General features: G+C 40.7%; 1 protein-coding gene across 4 annotated transcripts in view; it reads left to right on the top strand.

The window, feature by feature from the left end:
* The window catches only part of MFAP3L (microfibril associated protein 3 like), a 30,442-nt gene extending 12,485 nt beyond the window's left edge, over positions 1-17,957 (top strand). The window contains exons 1-3 of one of the 4 annotated variants that reach the window (XM_089525491.1): positions 157-227; positions 10,310-10,706; positions 13,908-17,957. In XM_089525491.1, the coding sequence (XP_089381617.1) occupies positions 10,430-10,706; positions 13,908-14,809 (1,179 nt within the window). In that variant the 5' untranslated portion in view covers positions 157-227; positions 10,310-10,429 and the 3' untranslated portion in view covers positions 14,810-17,957. Of the gene's footprint in view, positions 1-156; positions 228-5,760; positions 5,809-9,572; positions 9,603-10,309; positions 10,707-13,907 lie in introns of those variants that run through there. The other 3 variants (XM_089525490.1, XM_089525492.1, XM_089525488.1) reach the window with 3 other exon arrangements.
* Positions 17,958-23,590: the final 5,633 nt, after the last annotated feature.

Genomic DNA, 23,590 nt, shown 5'->3' on the forward strand with positions numbered 1-23,590 from the left:
GAATATCTGTAGAATGTCTGTGGAAGGGATTGGTTCTAGACTTCATGGTGGCCTTTGTGCATTCAGTTTTGCACACCTAGACAACGTTTTTGCAAATGTTTGCACCTTAACAAGTGAATGCTACAGGGGACCTGTGTAAAGCTCATGGCAGCGGGGGGAAGATTATATGGCACAGTCCCATTTGCAGGGATCCTCAGAGGAATAAACATGGTGAAAAGACCACCCAGGTAGAGTTTATTTGAATGCTTATTTTAGAGGACGGTGTGGCCAATCTGTTCAGGCTTCAGAAACTGCTTAACAGTGTGCCAACACTAATTCTGCTCGGTTCTAATCAATCTTTTGAGATCTTGCAAGGTGAAGGCAGGCCAGATGAATAATGAAGGATGGATGGGAGGGAGGGAGGGAGGGAGGTATGTAGTTTTGTAGGTTTTGATGCAAATAAATTTGCATCAGAATCCTTAAGCATATTTTACAGTAATGGTGCCTCTGTTATTATTACATTATACTGGGCTTACAGCCCAGGCAGTCTTTCCTCTTGTCCTAGCTCCCCAGGCCTTGGTAAAGTGTACCAGCACCCCAAATCTGCTTTACTTTCTATAAAAGAAAAGAAGAAAGCATATATAATTTCAATTATTTCTTAATCAAACTAGTTTCAAAACTGAGTTGAAGACCATCCTGTTCGGAGAAGTGTTTCCAGGCATTGCGTGACTATTATTTGCTATTTGACATTTTTAATTTGTTGCCTGTTTTATTGAACCCTTTCCTGTATTGTTATGTATTATTTACATGTATTATGCTATTATTTCTTAGATTGTACGCCATGGGCAGGTTTACTCTTATCTAGCACTAGCAAATCTACAGCGCTATATAAATAAAGCATAATAATAATAAGTCCCTGACTGATTCACAGGGCACATTGAATAAAAATAATAATAAAATAATAAAATTTGTATTTCTATCCCGCTTTTTGCCAGGCAATCAAAGCGGCGTACAGCAGGTTAAAATACATCCATATATACATAATACCCCCCTTAAAACAAGATTAAACAATGTAAGATTAAAAACTACATATTAAAACCGACTAAGCTAAATAAAGATCATCATGGGCAGAGTTCACTGGATGGGAAGTCTTATTTGTGGCCGAGCATTTTATTCCGGGAAGGCTTGCCGGAAGAGATCCGTCTTAATGGCCTTTTTAAAGCTCTCTAGATTGGTAATTTGACAGATCTTGTCCGGCAAGCCATTCCATAAGTTGGGAGCGGCTGCAGAGAATGTCCTCTGGGAGGTCGCCGTCAACCTGGTCTTTAAGGGCTGTAATAAATTCCTCCCAGAGGACCTGAGTGTACGGGGCGGATTATATGGAAGCAGGTGATCCCTTAGATAGGTTGGGCCCAAGCCATGTAGGGCTTTAAAGGTGATAACCAACACCTTGTACTGTACCCGGAAACTGATAGGCAGCCAGTGGAGTGACTTCAGTATTGATGTTATATGGTTACTCCTTGCTGTTCCTGTGAACAACCTGGCTGCCATATTCTGTACCAACTGGAGTTTCCGGACTAGGCACAAGGGTAGCTCCATGTAGAGCGCATTGCAAAAATCAAGTCTTGAGGTTACCAGTGCATGTACTACAGTTTCGAGGTCACCCTGTTCCAGGAAAGGGCGCTGCTGGCGTATCAACCGAAGCTGATAGCAGGCGCTCTTGACCGTCGCTTTCACCTGATTCCTTATCTAAAGCGACGGGTCAAGAAGCACCCCCAGACTGCAAACACAGTCCTTTGAGGGGAGCGTGAGCCCCTCTAGGACTGGAGGTTGCAGCCCAATCCCTGGTTTGGGGGCCCCTACCATAAGTACCTCCGTTTTGTCTGGATTCAACTTGAGCTTGTTTTCCCTCATCCAATCCATTACTGCCTGAAGACACTGGTTGAGGGGAGAGATGCCATCTGTCGTTGTCGCTGATGACCGGGACATGGAGAAATATATTTGGGTGTCATCAGCATATTGATAACACCCGGCCCCATATCCACCAATGATTTTCCCCAGCGGCTTCATATAGATGTTAAATAGCATCGGGGACAGGATGGCGCCTTGAAGGACACCACAATTAACCTGTTTTTGAAGAGCGACTGTCCCCGAGCATCACCCTCTGGAACCTGCCCAAGAGGAAGGAGCGGAACCACTGCAATGCAGTGCCTCCAATTTCTAACTCTCTCAGGCATTCCAGAAGGATATCATGATCTACTGTATCAAATGCCGCTGAAAGGTCCAGCAACACCAACAGGGTCACACTCCCTCTGTCGATGGCTAGACAAAGGTCATCAGTTAAAGCGACCATGGCAGTCTCCACCCTATACCCAGTCCTGAAGCCTGTTTGAAATGGATCAAGAAAATCGGCTTCATCCAAGACTGCTTGGAGCTGAAGAGCAACTGCCCTCTCGATCACCTTGCTCAGAAATGGCAGATGAGAAACAGGCCTATAATTTTTCATCTCCAGGGGGTCCAGGGAGGGTTTTTTCAAGAGCAGTCTAACGATCGCTTCTTTCAAAGTGGATGGTCTATGACCCTCCCCAAGGGAAGCATTGATGATACGTCTAAGAAGTACCATCAATGCCTCACCTCCCTGGACGGCCAGCCATGATGGGCAGGGATCAAGAGGGCATGTCATCTTTTTTACCTTTTCAAGGATCTTGTCCACGTCATCAGTACTCACAAGCTCAAACTAATCCAGTTTAATCTCATAAACGGGTTTACTGGACACCTCAGTAGTCAGTTTTGCTTCAACATTGGCATCCAAATGGGCTCTTATCTGAGAGATTTTGTCTGCAAAGTAGTTGTTAAAAGCGCCACAGCAGGCCGTTGTTGGGTTAAGTCAGTACTTCTCAAATAGTGGGGGGCGCCCCCCAGGGGGGGCGCAAGGCTCCATAAAGGGGGGCTCGTTTGAGGTGTACTTATAACAATTTTATAGACAAATGATACTATTTAGAGTCACGCGGGGGGCGCGAAATGTTTTCTTCCTAGGGGGGGCATGACAGAAAATAATTGAGAAGCACTGGGATAAGTAGAGGGTTCTGGGTAGATTGCATCACCGTCAGTTCCCTCACCACCCTAAACAGCTCTGCTGGACGAGACTTTGCAGACACAATACGAGCAGACAAGGAGGATCTCTTCCCTGCTTTAATTGCTTCTCCATAAGAATAAAGGAATTTCCTATGGTGAGCTCTGTCAGATGAGAGTCCATTGAAAACATGTGGTTGGGGGATGGAGGGAGGGGCTGAGGCTGAACCAGAGGGGTATATGAAGCAGGAATAGATGGAAGTGTCCTTAAACAGATTGTACAGTATTTCTATAACTAGGGTATGTCTACAAAGAATCTCCACTTCTCAGGGATTAGGAAGAAAGGTTTCCCACATCAGAGAATGGTTTTCTCTGGCAGACCTTGCCTGGAAATTAAGCACTGAAAATAAATGCGGGGGAGGGGCAAAAAGGAGCAGGTGATAGGAAGATCCAGGTTGATAAGCTCAGTTTTTACATTTGTCTCCCTTCCAGCTTTATTGTTTAAAAGAAAGAGTTTAAGTGTGCACTACCTGAAGATTATCACACTGCCCTTCCTCCAAGCCTTGGCGCGAGCTGAAACGCTTGTTCTTTCAAAAAGTGTTGGAGAAGTACGGATCAGGCACGGGATGCCAAGATCGATATGGGATACCTCCAGACTTGGCATGGAGGCATGCGATAACTCATTTTTAAAAAGGGTTTAAAAGTTTCAGCCTGCGCCGAGGCTGGGAGGAAAGTCAGTGTGGTAATCTCCAGTGACTTTCTCTCCCTCTCTGTTTACACTTACACACACATGCAGACATACACACAGTTCCACGCAGCACTGAAGACATACAGTAGATGTACTTGAAATTATAACCATGGGTATTCTTGTAATGAGTTGAGCAAATAGCTAATAAAATAGTACAGCTGCTTTTGGAATAATAGCTTTGTGTACCAAGCTGTAGAGCATGGCTTGTCTGCCCTACCAAATAAAGAGAACAGCTAAGTAAATCCAAATGATTTATAGAGCTGTAATATTTATAGGCCTTGCAGAATCCTCATAAAGGACAATCAGCTGAGCAAAGAACCAAGTGAAAATAAAAACAATATGTTAATCAAAATAAATCATGAAAAGCCAGCCTGTCCCCTCATCTGCACAGTGTTGTTTCTCTTTTGCCCAGAACCTAACAATGGAATAATATTCTTTAAAAGTCATGCATACAGATAAATTTCAATGTACAAAATCCATTAAACAATATTTGTACAATAAAAGTATGCCACTAAAGAATTTTGACACCCCCTCCCTGTTTATTAAAGCCTTAAAACCAATTCAGCTGGTATGCAAAATATTAGGAACATAGGAAGGAGCCTTATACTAAGTATATCATTGAGCAATGCAATCCTTTATTGTAAACTCTGACTAGCAGCATCTTTGCAGGGTTTCAGCCAGGATTCTTTTCTAGTTCTGACTGAAGATTCCTGGTGATTGGTGAAATCCTGTTTGGACCTGCTTAGTTTATGAATCCAGTAAGACAGTATTTGCTCTAGATGGTTGTGTCGTGAATGTTGAGGACTCCAGATGTGGAAATCATTCAGGCAAAAACAGATACTATCTTTAGCACTAACTGTTTAGGACCATGTTATCTAGAAGACTGCCTGCTTCCATTTGAACCTGTTCATTTTAATACCGTGTCTTAATACCATGATGTTTTAATTTCATTAATATATTGACATATTATAATTAATTTTTATCTTGGTAAAGTGTTGTACAGACTTTCCTTAATGGAGAGGTGATATGTATATTCTAAATAAATACAGTAAGTACATCCAAGGCACTCACTCATAGTCTTGGCTAAAAAAAACAACGTTGGTTCTCATAGATTAGACTTTAATTGCAGTGCTTTGGAAATAATTTTAGTAGACACTTAATATGAGTGGGGTTTTTTTACCCTTCTCTGTAAACCCCTGACCTAACACTTAGGCTGCAACTGTATAGTAAATTACCTTAACTGAATTGGGTTTACTTCTGAGTAGGCAGATATGGCCTTGCACTGTTATTTGATATGGAGAAGCATGCTCTTCCAAATTGCTCTCTATAAAAGAAAATTAAAGTGACATCATCTGGGTTTTGTATGTTGCCAATATGTGTTATACAATCGGTATCTGTGGCCAGTGCATAAATCAAATCATAAAATAAAAATAGCTTAGCTAATTTCACTCATAGTTGAAACCCATGAGTGAGAAGATACCGGTTATATAAAATACAATTATGTCACTGAAATGGCTAGCATCTGTGAGAGGATGAAACAAATGTGGATTGTTTCAACCATTCTCCATACTCAATGCTGTATCAGAAAGGTGCACTGACTAAAAACCCAGAACTGGTGACTGAAATTTTAGGAGCTACTTTGCATGTCAGTTACCTGCTTATAAATATGTTTTGCTGAATTCAAGGATATTCACCAGTAGACAATGGGTTTGCAGCTTTAGGCTACAACTGTGAACATGCTGTGGGATAAGTAAGCAGATTGGAATTTACTTTACATTCCCCCTCCCCCACCAGGCACACACATAAAATACCCAAACACAGGATTGTATTGCAATGTGAAGATCAACATGCTCTGGACATCTGGCCCCGCACTCTCTAGGGCAGTGATTCCCGAACTTTGGTCTTTCAGATGTTCTGGATGTCAGTTGCCAGAATTCCTGACAGTTGGTCAGGCTGGCTGGGGCTGCTAGGAGTTGGAAGTCCAAAACTCCTGGAGAAACAAAAGTTTGGTAACCAATGCTCTGAGGGCTGCACCACTCCTCCTAAGTGAAACAGGAAGTGATCAGAGAGTTGTGTGTGTGTGTGTGTTTTAAATAGCTGCTTCCAGACCTTTTGCTAACAAGAAAGATCTAAAAATCTGGAAACACAATTCTCCCAGTTTTGGAGGGGGGGGGGGGAATGCTTGGAGGCAATCAGTGTGCTGCAAAAACCAAGTACAGGTGCATATGGATCATAGGCCAGATTCTTCCCATGCCTACTCTGTATGCTTCATACTTAGAGTAACTGTGCACTCCTTGCTCAAAGACATGCTGATTGTACAGAGTTAGAAAGAGGCAGAAATTATGTATGCCGGCTGAACTCCCATGGCATAACCCCTTTCTGCCAACTCAGAGATCAGATTTCAAAGGGATTTGCCAGAATAACTCATCTGTCTTTATTCGGTCAGTAGAAGATCCCAAAAAAATGGTGGAGAAGGTGTAAAATGAGGGAAGAACCAAGTTATGCCACATCCAAGCCTCCCCTACCTAGAGACACAGCTGCTATGCTGTCCAAAGTTAGGCTGGGTAGAAAGTAGTCCTCAGTAATTTCCAACAACTCCAGGCTGAGAGGCGTTTGGACCTGGCACACCTTCAGTTGGCCTAGTGCCCACTCAGGTCCAGTCCTTACTGCAAAAATATTCTAGTTTGACACCCTTTTACCTGCTCTGGTTCAGGGCTAAGGAATCCTGAGAATTGTAGTTTGTTGTGGTACCAGAGCTCCCTAACAGAGAAAGCTAATTATCTCAGAAAATTACAATTCCCAGAATTCCCTAGTATTGAGCCAGGGCAGTTAAAATGGTATCAAACAGGATTATTTCTACAGTGTGTTTTAGGACTCAGATAGCCCTCAACCATATTGATGACTTAAGACTACCTTCTTAAATCCCACTGAATACAGATGGATTTTCTTCTGAACAGACATGCATAGGACTGGTTTCTGCTTGCTGCAGTGTGTGTTTAAGGGGGAGCAAGGATGATGAAAGAGAGTTTGTTTAAGATAAAACATTCATTTTGGACATGGTGAATTTAAAAGTAATGTAGTGCTTTCATTGTGTGCATTCCCTGAATGTTACTGTTCTCCTACATCTAATAAAGATCAGAATGGTTGTTTAGGTATAAAATGTTCCAAGGGCAGGAGTGACTGCCGACACAAGCTGACAAAAGCCAGAGAATTCATACCCAGCAGTGAGTGTTATCGATCTCACTTTCCAGTCCCTTGCTGTCTGATCTTCTGAAGAGAACTGATCACATGCATGAGCCTGAAAATTGCTCATGAACTCTTGAACTTTATGTATTGCATCAGTAAATTCAAATGTTTTCATTTGTTCCAAAGTAAAGACATATTTAGGAAACATATATACAAATCCATTCATACACACAGACGTACACACAGAAGACATCCAGAAACCACGTGTATGTATGTTTGTAGTGTTTATTTTGGGGTTGTTATTTTGTTTTTGTTTTTTTAGTGGGAAACATCCTTTTTAAACTGCTTTATTTTTATAAAGATTATAGTGTAACTGTTACATTAATGAGGAGGGACTAGAGAGCACAGAGGGATGGTCATCTGTTGCTGTACTGAGTTGGGGTGCACAGAGGTTGGACAAAATACTTTTTAGACTTCCACTCAGGAATTCAAAGCCATCCTTATCATGCTGACTCAGGATCCTGGGAGCAGTAGTTCAAAAAAGTAACTTTTTCTAACTCCTGGTTGAGGACTGATTGGAACAGAGTGATCAAATTTTGCTTCCATCAGGTTTTTGTCTTTCACGTTTGATGAGCAAACCTCTGCTCATACTGCTGCATACTGCTGTAGAGCTAGAGGCACTAATATGTCTAGAAGCATTATGCATCAACATATGAAAATTCCATGAAGTCTTGGGCTAATACTTCTTTTTTATGTATACCTGTATGACCAGAACTTTAGCAGAGAGCTTAAAAATGTGGGAATTCACTATAACAGAGAGCAATACATGCTCTGGCAGGTTCTACCAAGCTGGCAAGGCTTCAGGTATAACCATAGCAGTGGACCACATGCCTGCAATCCAAGAATAAACCTAGCTAAGTTCATTAACAGAAGGTGATGGCTCCAACAGTTGAACAAAATGTTGGTGTGAAATATTTGCAGTCTGCATTAGTGGAGGGACTCCTCACACCAATGATTATCATGGATTTTCAAAGCAATGTGCTAGGCACAGGTTTAAGAGACTGTTTAAGAGACTGTGGCGTGTTACAGACCGCCGAAAAGCGGCAGCCTGCACCTGCCCCTTTCCCTGCCGGATCGAGGCCTCAGTGGCCAGAGCGGCAGCCACTGAGGCCCCGATCCGCCGCTTTCCAGGCCGCGGGGAAGCGGCAAAAGGCCACTTCCCCGAGGCCTGGAAAGGGGTGTCCTTGGGGCTTCAAGCCCCAAGGACACCCTGCAGCGGCCACTTCCCCGAGACCTGGAAAGGCGTGTCCTTGGGGCTTCAAGCCCCAAGGACACCTCGCGGCGGGGAGGAGGAGAAAGGGGCCGCTTGGCCCCTTTCTCCTCTGTGTCACTGGGCACAGCCATCTAAAGGCTGCACCAGCGACGCAAGACTAGGAAGGAGCTCCGTTTCGGAGATCCTTCCTGCACCCACGAAAGGGCGCACTAAGCGCCCTCGCACGGCGCGATGGCGTCACGTCCATGCCGCCTCGTTTGGAGGCAGCGCGTTCGTGACATCATCATGGCGGCCCCCATGCAGATGGGGCGCTGCCATCTTGTACGTCCTCAGGACGTATTAGGCTTGGGGGCGTCAAGAAGTGACGCCCCTTTTTAAACCTAGGACGTCCTGAGGACATCCCTTATGGCGGTCTGTAACGCGCCTATATGACCCTATATGACTTCTTCATAAATATATCACCTATTTCCAAAATATATTTACTAAGGTGTCAAGAAGCTGGGCTTATTCTCCTTTGAGAACTGAAATACCATACCATAGCTAACTGTTGTAGGCAAGTATTATTTTAGTCCACATTGACTAGGTAATAATGTATCCTGCATGCTTTTTATATCTGAAATGCTTGGAACCAGAAGTGTTCGGGATTTTGGAATACCTGTCTTTCCATATACGCTTGTACATAATGAAATATATTGGAGCTGGGACCAAGGTCTAAACACAAAATTAATTTATGTTTCATATACACCTTATACACATAGCCTGGATATAATTTTATACAATATTTTTAATAACTTTGTACATGAAACAAAGTTTGTGTACACTGAAACATTAGAAGGCAAAAATGTCACTATCTGAGCTACCCATGAAAAAAGTTTTGGGTTCTGGAGTATTTTGAAATTCCGGATTAGGTACACTCAGCTTGTATTTATGGTGCATTTCTGAAATGCCCAAAGGAACACATCAGCTAGTTAGCATGTTCTGGTGTCTGATAGTTTGAAAGTTACACTGAGTGTAATTTATAAAAGATTTATGAACTTAACCGATTTGTTTTCCAACTCATATATAGGTATGTGGAATACAAATAGGACTTTTAGTTTGAATTGCACTTTTCTTCCATTACCTTCCATAGCCAATATAGATGCAATATTGAAATTCTTTCTAGCCATTTATTCCAAAGTTTTATATAAGACATTGTGTTTCCAAATCTTCATTGCCATGTCAGAAATGACTTGAAGGCATGCAACAAAAACAACTATAGAATACAACTTGTACTGTAGGATGCTTCCTGATTAGAAGGAATTCCAATTGACGCTCTGCCATGGAAACAATTCAGTGTCTTCCAGAGTATGTCTTTTCACACACAAAGCAGGTGCTTTTCTTTTTCTTTTTTTACTGCATCATAGTTCATAAAAAATGTTGTGGCATTTTTGTGGCACAACAGTATGCTGGTGGCAAAGAAAAAGCCTGTTTATTTGTAGGGACAAATGTTAAGTAATGAAAGAATCACTGACATTCTGGCTGTGTGTAGGTTCTGCAACAAAATGTTCCATTCTTTTGCACTAGATAATGGGTGATAAGGACTATCTCATTTACTGCATTTATTTATTAAATAAAAATGAATAGACTAGTTGGAACAAAACCAGATTTTCTATCATTAAATGAAACTGGACAGCTCCACAGATGGAAAAAAATATGCACATAAGTTTTCAGGTATTGTGATATTATTAGCATTGAGTTAAAATACTCATTGAGAGTCCTGAGACATATTGCTTTAAGTGAACATTACTCAAACTCCTGCCACACTGCAGAATTAATGTAGTTTGAAATCCCTTTTAACTATTGTGGCTTTTGTAGTTTACTGTGGCAGCAGAACTCTCTGACAGAGAACACTAACTATCACACAAAGCTGCAAATCCTAGAATTCCACAGCATCGAGTCATGGCCATTAAAGTAGTGTCAAATTGCATTACAGTGTAGATGCAGCCTAACATAGTGCTCTTCTTCTCTGTCCCCAACCTTCATTTACTAAATTAAATTGTTTTATTTTGCAGGATTTTATTATCGTGATTTCTGAAAATTCATGGATCAAGGTTAATATTTCAAGCAGCTTTTTGGGAACAGTACATTATATAGCTCCTGATCCACCATCAACTCCATTCAACTGAAAGCAGATGAACATGTTCAACAGTCACCTTCTTTTATACTACTGGACTACTATTCACCTTTTTGTCTTAATAGCAGCTTTGACAACTGATGAAGATGTCACTAATAACACTTTAAACCGCACTGATATAGGATCTATGCCTATAGTCATCTCCAGAATCGATCACATTATAGTTAAAGAAGGCTACAGTGCCTTGATCGATTGCAACATTCAAGGTCAGCCAGGACCCGAATACAAGTGGTACAACTCTAATGGCCATTTAGTGAAAGGCGATGGGAACAGAGGTATTATTCTCTCTTGTTTTTCATTCATAATACTGTATGTAATTATGGAAGAGTTGCCTCATAGCAATTATTGTATTACATTATTCCTGATCACAAGCCTTAAGAAATTTATTCATCAGGTTATATGGTGCAACTGTCCCTCATCATTTTGGGGGACATCTCAGTCAAGAAGAAAGATACCCTCCCTTAACTTCTGTGGACATTACAGAAGACATTAAGGGTCAAACTAGACTGGGGTGGGCAACTAGAGTGGGCAGGGGGGCGTTCCACATAGGTGGTCCACACCAAAATAAAACAGCAGCATTTCCTGTCACCATTCTGGCCATTTTATAATAATAATAACAATAAAATTTTATTTATATTTCCTGCCTCTCCCTGATGCGGGAGAGGCAGGAAACAGCGGGATTACAGCCGATAAAAGCCAAACAATACAATTACATAACCCATACTACATAAAATAACCAATTAAAACACGCCAAGATGCAATTTTATTTTCTTTGATGCTGCATTACTTTGGTAGGTTTGGAGTGCTCGGCAGTGGGGACTAGGAGAAGCAAACTGCTGCATTTTCAGTCAGTTCTGGTGGCTTTTGACTGGTTTTCAGGCAAGAAAAATGCCTAGAAATTTTAAACGGGGGTCTGAGGGGTTTCAGGGGTTACAGTTAAGGCTCCACAGTGCCCATGCCTGAACTTAAAAACAGATTTGTCTCATCGTGTTCAAAGATATCTTGCTTGCCCTAATTGACAGGTATGACTTCTGAGGCCTCTGAGAAAATCCCATGAGGATGAGGGAGGCAAGTTAATCATTGGTAATACACATTCTCTTTGTCATATAGTTTGATTCTGAAAGTGGCAGTGGGGGTTTTCCTCCGAGCATAAGAAAATATGTGGTTGTGGTAGCAAATAATTTCTCTCACTTCCTCGATAACAGAGTGCCTCATCATACCCCTTGATGCCAGTCAAAATTGCTTTCAAATAAAATCTCAAGCTGGAGTCTCTGCAGCTGATGTTCCAATTTTAATTTAATTGGAAAAAGTGGGAAAATAGAGGTTAGAAAGTGGAAGATACTCTCACTCGTAATATAGCTCAATGTCATCCAAAGAAACTAATTGACAGGGGATTCTGGTCAAGCAAAAAGAAACTCTTATTTACAAAGTGGTGTCGCTGAGATTGGTGTTACCAGGTGTGTGCGGGGGGGAGGGCTGCAGGCACCCAAACCATTTCCCCCCACCCCCCTGGAAAGGCCTTCAGAGTCTTGCACAGCTGCTTGGATAGCAGCAACATTGGACCCTAGAAAGTACTTCAGAAGGGGACAGCACTGTGGCCTATGGAAGGTCCATTTTAGGGTCCAGTGTGGCTGCTGGTTGAGTGGGAAAGGGAGGCAATGGCCTTTCTTGCTCACCTAGTAGCTAGCCAATCCCTCCAGGTGTCCCACACCACTGGGTGCCATCCCCCTCTGGAGTGTCACCCAGTGTGGTCCGCACCCCTATAGTGATTCCTCTGCATACCTGTGGAACTCTGTAGCACAAGATATAATGCTGGCCAACAGCTTAAACAGGCATTAAAGGGAATTAGATACGGAGGATGAGTCTTTCAATGCCACCCTGCCACATTATAGACACCTTCCAGTATGTCATTGAACAGCTGCTTTTGGCAAGCCACAGTCAGACAAAACTATTGTTTTCCTGTCTAGCTTGTACGTTTCCTAGAAGCAGCTGGCTAGGCAAGGAGCATGTTCTTTTGTGTAATTGCTTTCTATGCAACTAACTGTGCCCTCAGACAGAAAATGTCTTACTGTCATTATAAAGGAAGGAACAAGCTGAACTGCTGAAAACGGAATTTCAGAAGCAGTGTGGGAGGCATACAGCACAGGCTTTTGTACTCTGAGTGATTCTGCTAAGATTTGAATAATACCAATGGATTCCTCAGAGTGCTTGTATTCAAAAGACCTGTAATTTGCAGTGACAATACAAGAGAACAGCACCTCTTCTTGTGATGGGCTGGAGGCCCTGTGGATTGCCAGGCAAGGTGAGCAAAGGGCATGAAAAAGTAGTAATCCCTTTGCCACTGTGAGCAACTACAAACTAGGGTGTAGTGTGAAAAAGACTGCTACATTTGCTCATCAATATTTTTTCCACATCTACCTCTTCTTTGGTAGAATTTCTGGTAGTAGGGGATTTGGGAAGGCCTGGCTGACAGGGCATGCTTTCATACAGAAGGTCTGTGTTCACACAGCACAGAAGTAACAAATTGCAAATAGTGTAATTACTTGGAAATAATTTCATTTGTTAGAGCAACGACAATGAAGCTGCATTTCAGAAGTAACATGGCCAAGCTAGAACAAAGTAATTTTAATGATCTTACAAACTTTTAAACATTACTTGTAAAGCAAATTTTAAGGCATTTTTAGTGATGCTTTGATGGGAATTTTTCAGGCTTTACTACCATTCTCTTATTAATCACGAGGTTTCTTTTAAGAAATGGAGAATTAATGGACAACTCAATAAATAATGCAACAAGTTATAGTTTTTAACAAATAATAATAAATCGCATTTAACAAATAACAATAAATCACTTCTCAAATACTGGTAAGGACATAAATTATTTTTAAAAAGTAACTTTCCAACTCTGCAAGTTCAATCCCTGAAGACAGGGCTGAGAAAGACTACTATATGAAACCCTAGCGACAGTTTGTATGATCTAGTATATAGCAGCTTCCTGTGATTTGGTAACTGGGATAAATGATTTTAAAAGCTCTCCTCCTCTAATCTCTGCTTTTGACCTCATCCTTATGATAAGAAGACTAAAATCTTTTGCATATTAAAATCAGAGTTAGATGCACATAAGCCTGTTGCTGTCATTGGACACAGATCTGTTTGCTAAACTGCAGCTACACTGTTTCCCAACATGTCTGTAATTCAGAAAATCAGATTGATTTTGAGCTTGTTTATAGGCTACTTAAATTCTATTTATTTGCACAAAAACAATACTTGTGGAATAATTGTGGAATTCACATTCAGTCAGATGTGTTTAAAATTAACAGCAGGTTGTATCATTTAATCAGCCAGAATGACCTGAGAGATATTTTCCCCTAGGAATAAAAAGAGCTTTAGACCTAAGGGTGTGGTTTTCTGAAAGCCAATGCAGTTAACATGAACCAACAAATATATTGTATTGATACCTTCTGTCTTCTTTCCTGTAGGAAAATGGATTCTCGACAATGGGCAACTCAATATTACTAGTGTGTCATTTGAAGATCGAGGAAAATACACATGTGTGGCTTCTAATATATATGGTCAAGTGAACAATACGGTGACTCTAAGGGTTGTCTTTACCTCTGGAGATATGGGGATCTACTATATGATTGTATGCCTTGTAGCATTTACCATTGTTTTGATCTTAAACATTACTAGGCTCTGCATGATGAGCAGCCATTTAAAAAAGACTGAGAAAGCGATCAATGAATTCTTTCGGACAGAAGGGGCAGAAAAACTGCAAAAAGCTTTTGAGATTGCTAAACGCATCCCAATCATCACATCAGCAAAAACTCTTGAGCTTGCCAAAGTAACCCAGTTCAAGACCATGGAATTTGCCCGCTACATTGAAGAACTTGCCAGGAGTGTTCCATTGCCACCTCTCATCATGAACTGCAGGACTATCATGGAAGAAATCATGGAGGTGGTGGGATTAGAGGAGCAGGGCCAGCACTTTGTCAGGCAATCGGCAGAAGGACAGGACACAGAGACCCCCAACCCAGAATTGATGTACATGATCCGCAATCCTCTAAAACACAGAGGATCCCTCACTGCTGAGTCAGATGCTTCTTCTCTGCATGAACCTCCACTCAAGATTGCGATAAAGGTATCTGTTCACCAGTTAACTAAAAGGGACTGTGTTGATGACCAGTCACAAGACAGTATACAGTTAGAAATTAAAGAAGAGAAGGAAGAAGAAGAGGTTGTCCAGGTGTCAACAGCACAGCCCTGTGAGCCAGTCTTGGAACCTTCTGACCCAGTTATGGAGCCTCCTGCTAAACTCAGCCCTGCTAAGACAACTTTAGGAAACAACAAAGACATGTCTGCTGTTTATGAAAGCCATTTATGAGAGGTTCTCTGCTAATCTATGCATAGCAAGAAAATTAGGTGGAGCACTTTTCCAAAACTTTTGGGTTTTTGTTTTGTTTTTGTTCTTGCCAATAAGCCTTACCTGAAGATTGTCACAGCAAAAGCATGTATGTGGATTTCTTGGCACTTCCTTATTTATAAAACTTAAAATTTAGCCAGCAGGTTTGACAGAATAATTGATATTACACAGATATTTAATTGCTTTTCTTAGTTCAGAGGAATTTCCATTTTACATCCTATAATGTTTACCTCAAAAAATCGTTTAGGCCTTTCCTTTTTGCAGTGGGCAACTAAAAGTCATGGGTAGTGCTTAGAACAGCACTTCTAAGCTTTGGTTCCAAAGGCACTTGAATTCAGAGCAGGGCTGCTGATGTCAATGGAACCATTGTTCAGTCCTTTGGTTGAAAGACTGCCTTTTACATAAAATGAAAAAAGATGCTGTTTTCCTATTTTGCTCGATTACCTATTCCCTTGTGGGTGGGTGTTGTAACTCTCCTCTCATGATTATGAAATGTTCCTCCAGAGAGAACATACCCATAGCTCAAGGTAAGGCCTTTGTAAGATAGCTATGCTGACAGGTAGTTGAGGGCTAAAGTGAGCCCAAATACCTCTATTTCAAACTGCAGCCAGACGGTTTGCATTCACAGCACTCAGATGGGAAAATGCCCAGCGGTCTTTGTTGTAGTAGTTTTTCTCCTTGGAAGAACAAAACCTCTCCCATGTTCCTTTCCCAGAGAGGATTTGCACAGCCCATTTAAAAGGGCAACTTCTCTCGAGCCAGAAAGCAGCACATAAAGAGGAGTTGCACTCTGGAGCACATCTACCTGTATCTCTGCCAGCTCTGATGGCAGCATATGAAGCAAGATAGGCGTTCCTTGTGTACAAATGAAGCTTCTCCTTTGACAACCAACATGAACTTGCAAAGTTTCTATCTTCTGTTATTATTAGCAAAACTGTCATGGAGTATTCTTGTCAAAATTTGTTCAGAGGGGGTTTGCCATTGCCTTCTCCTGAGGCTGGGAGAAGATGACTTGGCCAAAGTAACCCAGTAGGTTTCTATGGTCAAACAGGGATTTGAACCCTGGTCTCCCAGAATCCTAGTCCAGTGCTGAAACCACTATATCATGCTGTAGACAAGGATCTGCCTCCTCACTCATGCACACAGATAATTGAATGAGATAGGAATTCAGCTGCCGGTGTTGCTTGTTACTATGTGACCAGCAGTTAACAGTCTACAGTTGGGAAGAAGGAATAAATTATTCTCCTAGGTGTGTTTTATGGAAGAGAAACTTGGAAGGCAATGGATATGATTTTGCACTGGCATTTATAGGGCAGTCTGACATAGGATGAGTTTTGAGATTAGGTGAAGGTGAAATAACTACTCTGCATAAACCGATACCAGAAAATAATATTGATCCTCCTCTTTTGTACCTTAATGGGTTAGGTTTTAAGAAAACTTTAAAAAAAACAACACAGCCACCAGATTCCTCCATCCAGCATGTCCACTAACAGTGCTAACTGGGAGATTCTGGGAGCTGTGTCCAAAAAGTAACTTTCCCACAGTTTAACTTCAGAACTAAAGGTTCTCATCACCACAGATAACATTAAGTAAACAGCATAGCTCCAGGTGGCTCTGCCTCTCATCCTGGAGGTCTACACTGATAGCCCTATCCTCTATAAATCTCTGTTTAGAGCAAGCATTGTCGGTAGAGCATATTACCTCGTGGCACTGAATTCTACAGCTACATTATATGTGGTGTGTAGAAGCATTTGCCTTTGTCTTTGCTGAATCTCCCATCCTTCAGTTTAATTGGATGACCCTGCCTTCTAATATTGTTTGTGGAAGAGGAGCAAGAAAGAGAAAGAACCCTTCTAAGTGCAGCCTAATGGGATGTTTTAGTGGGGCTCCCAACCCCCATTTTGTTTTATTCAGTCAGAACACTCCTCCGTAACACTTAGGATGTGGACATCTGGTTCACTTCCTTGGTAAATAAAGACTTCTGCTGGGCTGAACACAGCTCTAAAATGTAGCTAAAATTGATCCCCTCTTGCACCACTGGAAAGGAGTTTTGAATAAAAACAATATTTTTTTAAATTCAAAAACATAATTGTGTGAATGGGTGGTGCAGTGGAGGGGAGCATGACCTGGGACCAGTCTAGGAAAAGGGGGCAATGCAGTTTTCCAGTCCCTTGCAGTGAACCATCTCTGTCCTATGTCAAGAATAATTGTATAAAAAACTCTTATCATGTACCTGCCAGCCTTGCTGTATTTTATGAACTCAAATGCACCAAATGTCCAAATCCCCATCAGAGTCCAAGCATGTTTAAAACTGCAGCTCATGTAGAATGACTCACAGGAAATCAGTTATTGCTGTTAATTTGCCTTCAAGTTACCTCCAATTTACAGAAGCCACATCACAGCATTTTCTTGGCAAGATTTATTCAGGGGAGGTTTGTGATTGCCTTCCTCTAAGGCTGAGAGACTTAAGTCACTGAGTGGGTTTCCATGACTGATTGGGGATTCAAACCCAGGTCACCTGGAGTTCCTAGTCCAACACTCGAACCATAACACCATTCTGCTAGGTCTTGTACACAGAGAGAAAGGAGGGCAGTTAGAACAAGAGGAGGTTGTAAGAAGCAGAGGGCTTACATACACAACTTTTCCTACCTAATCCTTAAAAAAATCCTTTTACACACACACATCAGATTCATGAGAAAAATATAACTACAGTTAACTACTAAAAAATGAAACAAGAAATCAAATAAAAAAAGTTTGAAAAATAAGTTCAATGCAGATGTAAGGTTCAACTATTGTACACCTGTTCAACCAGCTTAACTTACATTAAGTGTTGATATACCACATTACCACCAATTCAATGGGCTACAATTCCTGAAGGTGTCACAAAGCACATGTCATTTTCCACACTTAGGTGTCCATTTTCTTGCTCCCAGTACACAGGAATTTGAGGAAACCTGATAAATTTTGCTTTTATATTGGCTTGATAGAAAGCTAATTTAGATTTTAAATAAAAATGCTAATTCTGTGAAACAGTTGGGTTTATTTAGAGATTCCATACTTAAAAACACTTGGCATCAGTTCTAATAATCCAATCTGGTGTGGTTTTTTTTTTTTTTTTTTTTTGGTTTTTTTTGTAGGATATTATCTACTGTAATTATTAATGAGAAGTCTTGATAAAGAGCAAGCCAGGTTGTGTTTTTGGAATCTATAACAATGCTCTCCAGTGCAGTTGTTTTGCATATGCTCCATGTTTCCAACAGTACTAATTATAATTATCTGGCACATCAAAACTGTTGTCCCAAACAAAGTTTCCTAATCAATTATGAAATACGGCAGCCTCAGAGGCCCAGATACATCATTTAGAAATATATTACAGAGGCAATCTGATAACTCATTGCTTTTTTGTTTCCTTTTGCAAAATTCTTGTTTAATTTAATAAAATATACACTACAACCAGTTCTCAAGAAACACACCCATCTGCACAACAAGGGTGTTTCCTCTGGCCTGTTACAGACTGCCAAAATAAAGCTGCTTCGGGTCTCTTTGGAGGTATGCTATTTAAATGATGCATGCGTCCTAAGAATCCGGAAGCTGCACCAAAAGCTGCACTCCGGTGCTTAGGAATGGAGTGTGGCTTTGGTACGACCTCCAGACTCTTAGGACCCATGTGTCATTTAAATAGCATATCTCCAAAGAGACCCAAAGCAGCTTTATTTTGGCAGTCTGTAACAGGCCTGTTTCTTGAATAACAAGTTGCCCCTTATCCTTCTGCCTGACAAGTGATACTTTGCCAAATAAGATTATGATGTAGGATGGTAGTATTCTTTTAATGGGGAGGAGTGCCACTGTATCCATGCTGATCCTTTGGGCTTACCAGAAATACCGCATGGATCCTGGCCTAATCTGCTCATTTTGAAGGCCTGGTATCAAAAAGACAAGAAGGGTCTTTGTTCCTTTCACCTAGCTTCTTTTAAATGTGAGTTTGGCAAGGTTAAGCCTGCAGGTCTTCACTTGGTTACATCAAAGTCAGGGGGACTGAGCTGCAGATCTGTATCCTCCCAGTTATTCTGTGACATTTCATAGCCCCTATATCACTTCAATGTCAGGTTATTTTTTTTAACAAAAGCATTTTGGGAGAAAATCAAATTTTACTGTTTCTATAACAGTTACTTAAACAGAGTGTAATTTAATTGCAAAATGTATGTTTGGAAAGAGCATGAATGCTCTTTACTACCTGTTATTTACTTTTACGTTTTAAAAGTATTATTGTATTCAGTATTTTATATGCACTGTCAAAAGCCAGGTCACATCTATGAATGAGGGGCGGGGGATGAATATGCAGATGGATCTGTATGAACAGTTTTATGAAACATATAAACTGTATGGCAGAGACAAACAAAAAAGAGTCTTAAAATCACCTTAAAGATTAACATGTATAAGCTTTGCTGGGCACATGTAAGCTTTGGTGGACTAGCAAACACTTCATCAGATGCATGAAATGATATCTTCACCTGGCAGTAGGTAGGAGTACAGGGGAAAAAACATGATTGTAACAAAGCCAAAGTGTCCAAAATATTCAAAGTAGCAACGATTCAAGATGAAGAGCAGGCTGTTTCTTTGGCTGTATTTCACCACAGGAAAAGCTCCCAAGTGTGCGAACATTGCTTTCTCCCTCATATACATGTGCTACATTGGCTCTCAGACTGTGACATTAAGAGCTGAGGAAGGACTATACCTGTTCATAGTGCTTGCTTTCACCTGTGAAATCTCAGGTGCAAGAGGATTAACAACGTATGCTGGATGTTGCCATGAATGTCCCTTAGTTAGCTCATCTCAAAACACAGATCAATTTCTTGAAGTGCTTCCCACTTACATCACTCAGCCAATGCCTTCCTCCAGATGTGTTTGACTACAACTTCCCTTGTTCACATCTAGCAGGACCTATAATCAGATATATTTGGAGGGCACCAGCTAGGGCAAGGGTGTGAACAATGCAAGCCTCCAGATGTTATTGGACTGCAACTCCCAGATGTCCTAGCCAGCATAACCAGTATTGAGGGATGCTGGGAGCTGCAATTGAGCAACATTTAGAGGACTGAGGTAGGGAAGGCTGTTTTGCAGTGTGATATTGTAGCTTGCTTTTTCTTGCAGTGTGTCATCTCACAGATGTTTGCCCTCTTGGTGTAAGTACATCTTTTGCATATTTTACAGTGGCTACAGTTTTAGATGTCTATATCTGCCTGTATTTTGGAACTGTTATCTGTGGATCCAATATAGCAGGAAAGTTTCATGGCTTTGTCATTCTAGCTAGTTATTAATATTGTTTGTACTTCAGTGTGCCATTGGGATTTCATAATTTATGGCAGCATAGAGACATCTCAAGCACATGTAATGAATGTGAAAAGTGTTAACTATTAAGGCCCAAACTTAGAGAGTTGCCAATTATTGCTAGTCTGTTTTCCAGGCAAAAGAATATTTATGAGCTGCTAACATAGGTTCTTAGAATGTAGAATTTCTGTAAAAAAATCTGTTTGCACTAAAGCCAATGTCATCATTTTGAAGACTAATGTAACAGACATGAATATTGTGCTGCACAAAAGTGTCATTTATGTGTCTTGCTTTTAAGAGCTGCACATGTGAATATTATGTAGGTCATAGCCATAAACTACAGATTATTCTAAAGTGGCTGAAACAAAGAAAAGTGACAATTCAGCTTTTGTACACCCTTGGTTTGCAAACATGTATGCAACTGAGGGGTCTTAGTTGCACCCTTATAAGTGGCCTATTGGGAAATTTAGCCATGCCCTCTTAACCCAAGAATGCACTATGTGTATTGTAGAGGGTTGGAGGGAAAGGAGTATGCAAGTGTACATGTGGAGTGAACCTTCTCCTGTCATTCATATGCTCCACTCTTAAATAGTTCCTCTCCACCCTCCTCCCTTCCTCTCTTTCCCCTTTTTTCCATCTTCCAAGCCATTTTCCAGTTCAGAGAGGCCAGAATGGAAAGAGGAGGAGGAGAGATGCACAAGGGTATTTCTTGTCCCACTAGATTTCTGGTCTGGAATTGACATAACTAATTGACCCTGTTTTTATAGGAAATCTACCTAACACTGGTGCATCACAGTGTCTGGTCCCTCCATTTTTTCTTTGATTTGATTCCCAGTAAATGTTGCATTCTAAGATGCAATTATAATCCCAACCTTTCCCGAGGATATTGGTAATACGGATAAAAGTTATTTAAAGCCATTTTACCCATGCCTATTCCATTCATATAAAATAAAATAATGAGCAAATTGGCTTGGCTGTAGGGGAGGGGAAATCAGTAATTTACAGATACAGACTAAAGGCGCACTCAGTTACAAGAGTGAACAGAAAGCATTCTAACAAAAACAGAAAGTGCTTTGAAAGTGAAAGTCAATGAGAAAACTATTCCATGGGCAACTGATATGAAAGCAGTGTTGAAATACCCTACATTGAACCTGCCAAAGGGAAGTATAAAATTTCCTGTGCGCCCCCCCCCCCCCCTTGGAATCAGTATCCAAATCCAAAAGTCAAGAAAAGGAAGAGAGAAGGAATTTTCTTTTGCATGTCCCATCTCTCTCTCTGCATCCATTTTAATCTCTCCAAACAGTTGTCAGAGTTGGGACTTGAAGAAGGATTGAGCTTGGGAGGTGGGGAGGGCACCTGTTGCGAACCTCTATTGTATAGTGTGATCTCTGTTTCAATAAAGAATTTGCACAGGAATGGATGAAACATGTGTCATTGGTGAAACAGTGGTGTCTGGTTTTTATCGATAAACATAATTCTGAAAAGTATGCATCAGATGTGCACAGACTTAAACACCCTCATCATTACTGGAGATCTGTCCAGTCCATCAAGTGGGAGGGCAGGACTGCTTTACTTTGGGGGACACAGACTTTATATGGCGAGGGTATAGCTATGCTGATATTTATCTCCTTTTCTTAACAAATGACCCACTGCTTGGCTGGTAAAGCACATCTTTCCTTTCTTGTTGAAAGGACTGATCCACAGCGGTGTGGTTGAGCTATGTCATCTGTATTTCAGAGAGGGGGAAGTGAACCAATTTGGAGAGATGAGAGAGATTATATCATTGAGGCTGGTGATTCAGATTCAGCATACACCAAACAGAGAGGTTTAGTGATTATATAAATTATTAGACACAAATTACTTCTTAAATATTATACTGGGCACAGCATTCTACTGCAAGCTCCATGAATTATGGGATTTCTTTAAAGACTCTTATCAGCCGCTCAGTATTTGCTCAGTATGTGTCATGACATCTCTGGGTAGTATTTTGGTCCATGAAACGTATATAGTCCAGCAACTATTTAGGCTGCTTCGTTCATTCAGTTCTTCAGTATCTATTCTGGTAACAGTACTTTCAGTGGCTGTATGAGGTTTTGGTAATTACCAAGACAGCACTGAACTGAATTTTATTTTCTTTAAGGTGTTTATTTCTGATTGATTGACTGGGTCTGAAGGGTTCTATTTATTTCTTCAAAATGCAGTTGGAAGCAGGGGAATAAATAAGGAAGAAAGGTTACAATTGTTGAACTATAAAAAATAAAGAAGTCTCCCATCTCCACTTAGATTTTTGTCATGTTAATAAAGTCAACACAAAGCAGGTTCTTCTGCCCTGGAAAAAGCATTTTAAGCTATTTATTAATTCCAATCTCCAGTGTCACCATAGAAACAGGCACCATTGCCAAGGAAGGCTTTGCTGTTCTTATTACAGATCTTTCTTGTTTGACTGGATCATTCAAAAACCAAGGTTGCTAAAGAGGCAGAAAAGCACTTGTTTTCTGGGATGTGAAAAGAGAACTACCAAGCCAAATTTGGCACTGAAATCATTCTAGCAAATGAATGGTCCAGCACATAATATATAAACAAGTTGTGTGAACATGAGTGTTTAAATTTTTAAATTCCCTCTTGAGAAAAAATAAGCAGTTCCTGGGAACAGTCAGAAAAGCAATCAGAAAACAAAGTTCATTGATTCCCATCATGGATGATTTATGATCAAAAGATGTGCATAGAATAGGAAAGCAATATCACAAATGGCCTGTATTCCCTAACCTCTCTTGTGAGATTTGATCAACGCTCAACTCATTCATTAATAAAGGCACCTTTGTGAATTAGCTTAAACTTACTGATCTCGGATCTACTTCTTACACACTAATCCAATTAATGTTTGGTCACAAACAGAGGCCAATCTTTATTGCAAAAGGTCTTAAAAGCATTTGCTGTTTTAAAAATGTCTTGAAAGAGAGTAAAAGGTGTATTATTCAAAGTGGATAAAAATGGTAAGTACTATGAAACTAACCAAGAATCAGTTCATGGAATCTGAAATAATAATCTTGCAGGTACAATATTTGTAATCATAAAATATTCATTTTATACAAGCAGTCATAAAAATAATTTTAAAAACCATAAACATTTTACTCTGATATATTCCTACTTCAAAAATCACTAACTTCCCCAAGACTCACTCTCTAACTCTCAATTTAACTGACCCTCAGCTGACTCTCCAACTGTCACTTTCCGACTGTCACTTGGACTCCCCAGAACCTAGTCAATAGCTGTTGTTATTATAATTAGAAGTGAAAAAGGGAAACACACATGAAGATTAGAGAGGAGAAATTATACATACATTTAGAAAGCAGATAGAGAGAAGCAGGGAGTGAGTTGTGTGTGTGTGTGTGTGTATTAATTGTTTTGTATTTG

Source organism: Sceloporus occidentalis, unplaced genomic scaffold (genome assembly GCF_023333645.1).
Source record: "Sceloporus occidentalis isolate IW3139 unplaced genomic scaffold, rSceOcc1.0.p SCAF_5, whole genome shotgun sequence".
In the NCBI taxonomy this organism is placed as follows: domain Eukaryota; kingdom Metazoa; phylum Chordata; class Lepidosauria; order Squamata; family Phrynosomatidae; genus Sceloporus; species Sceloporus occidentalis.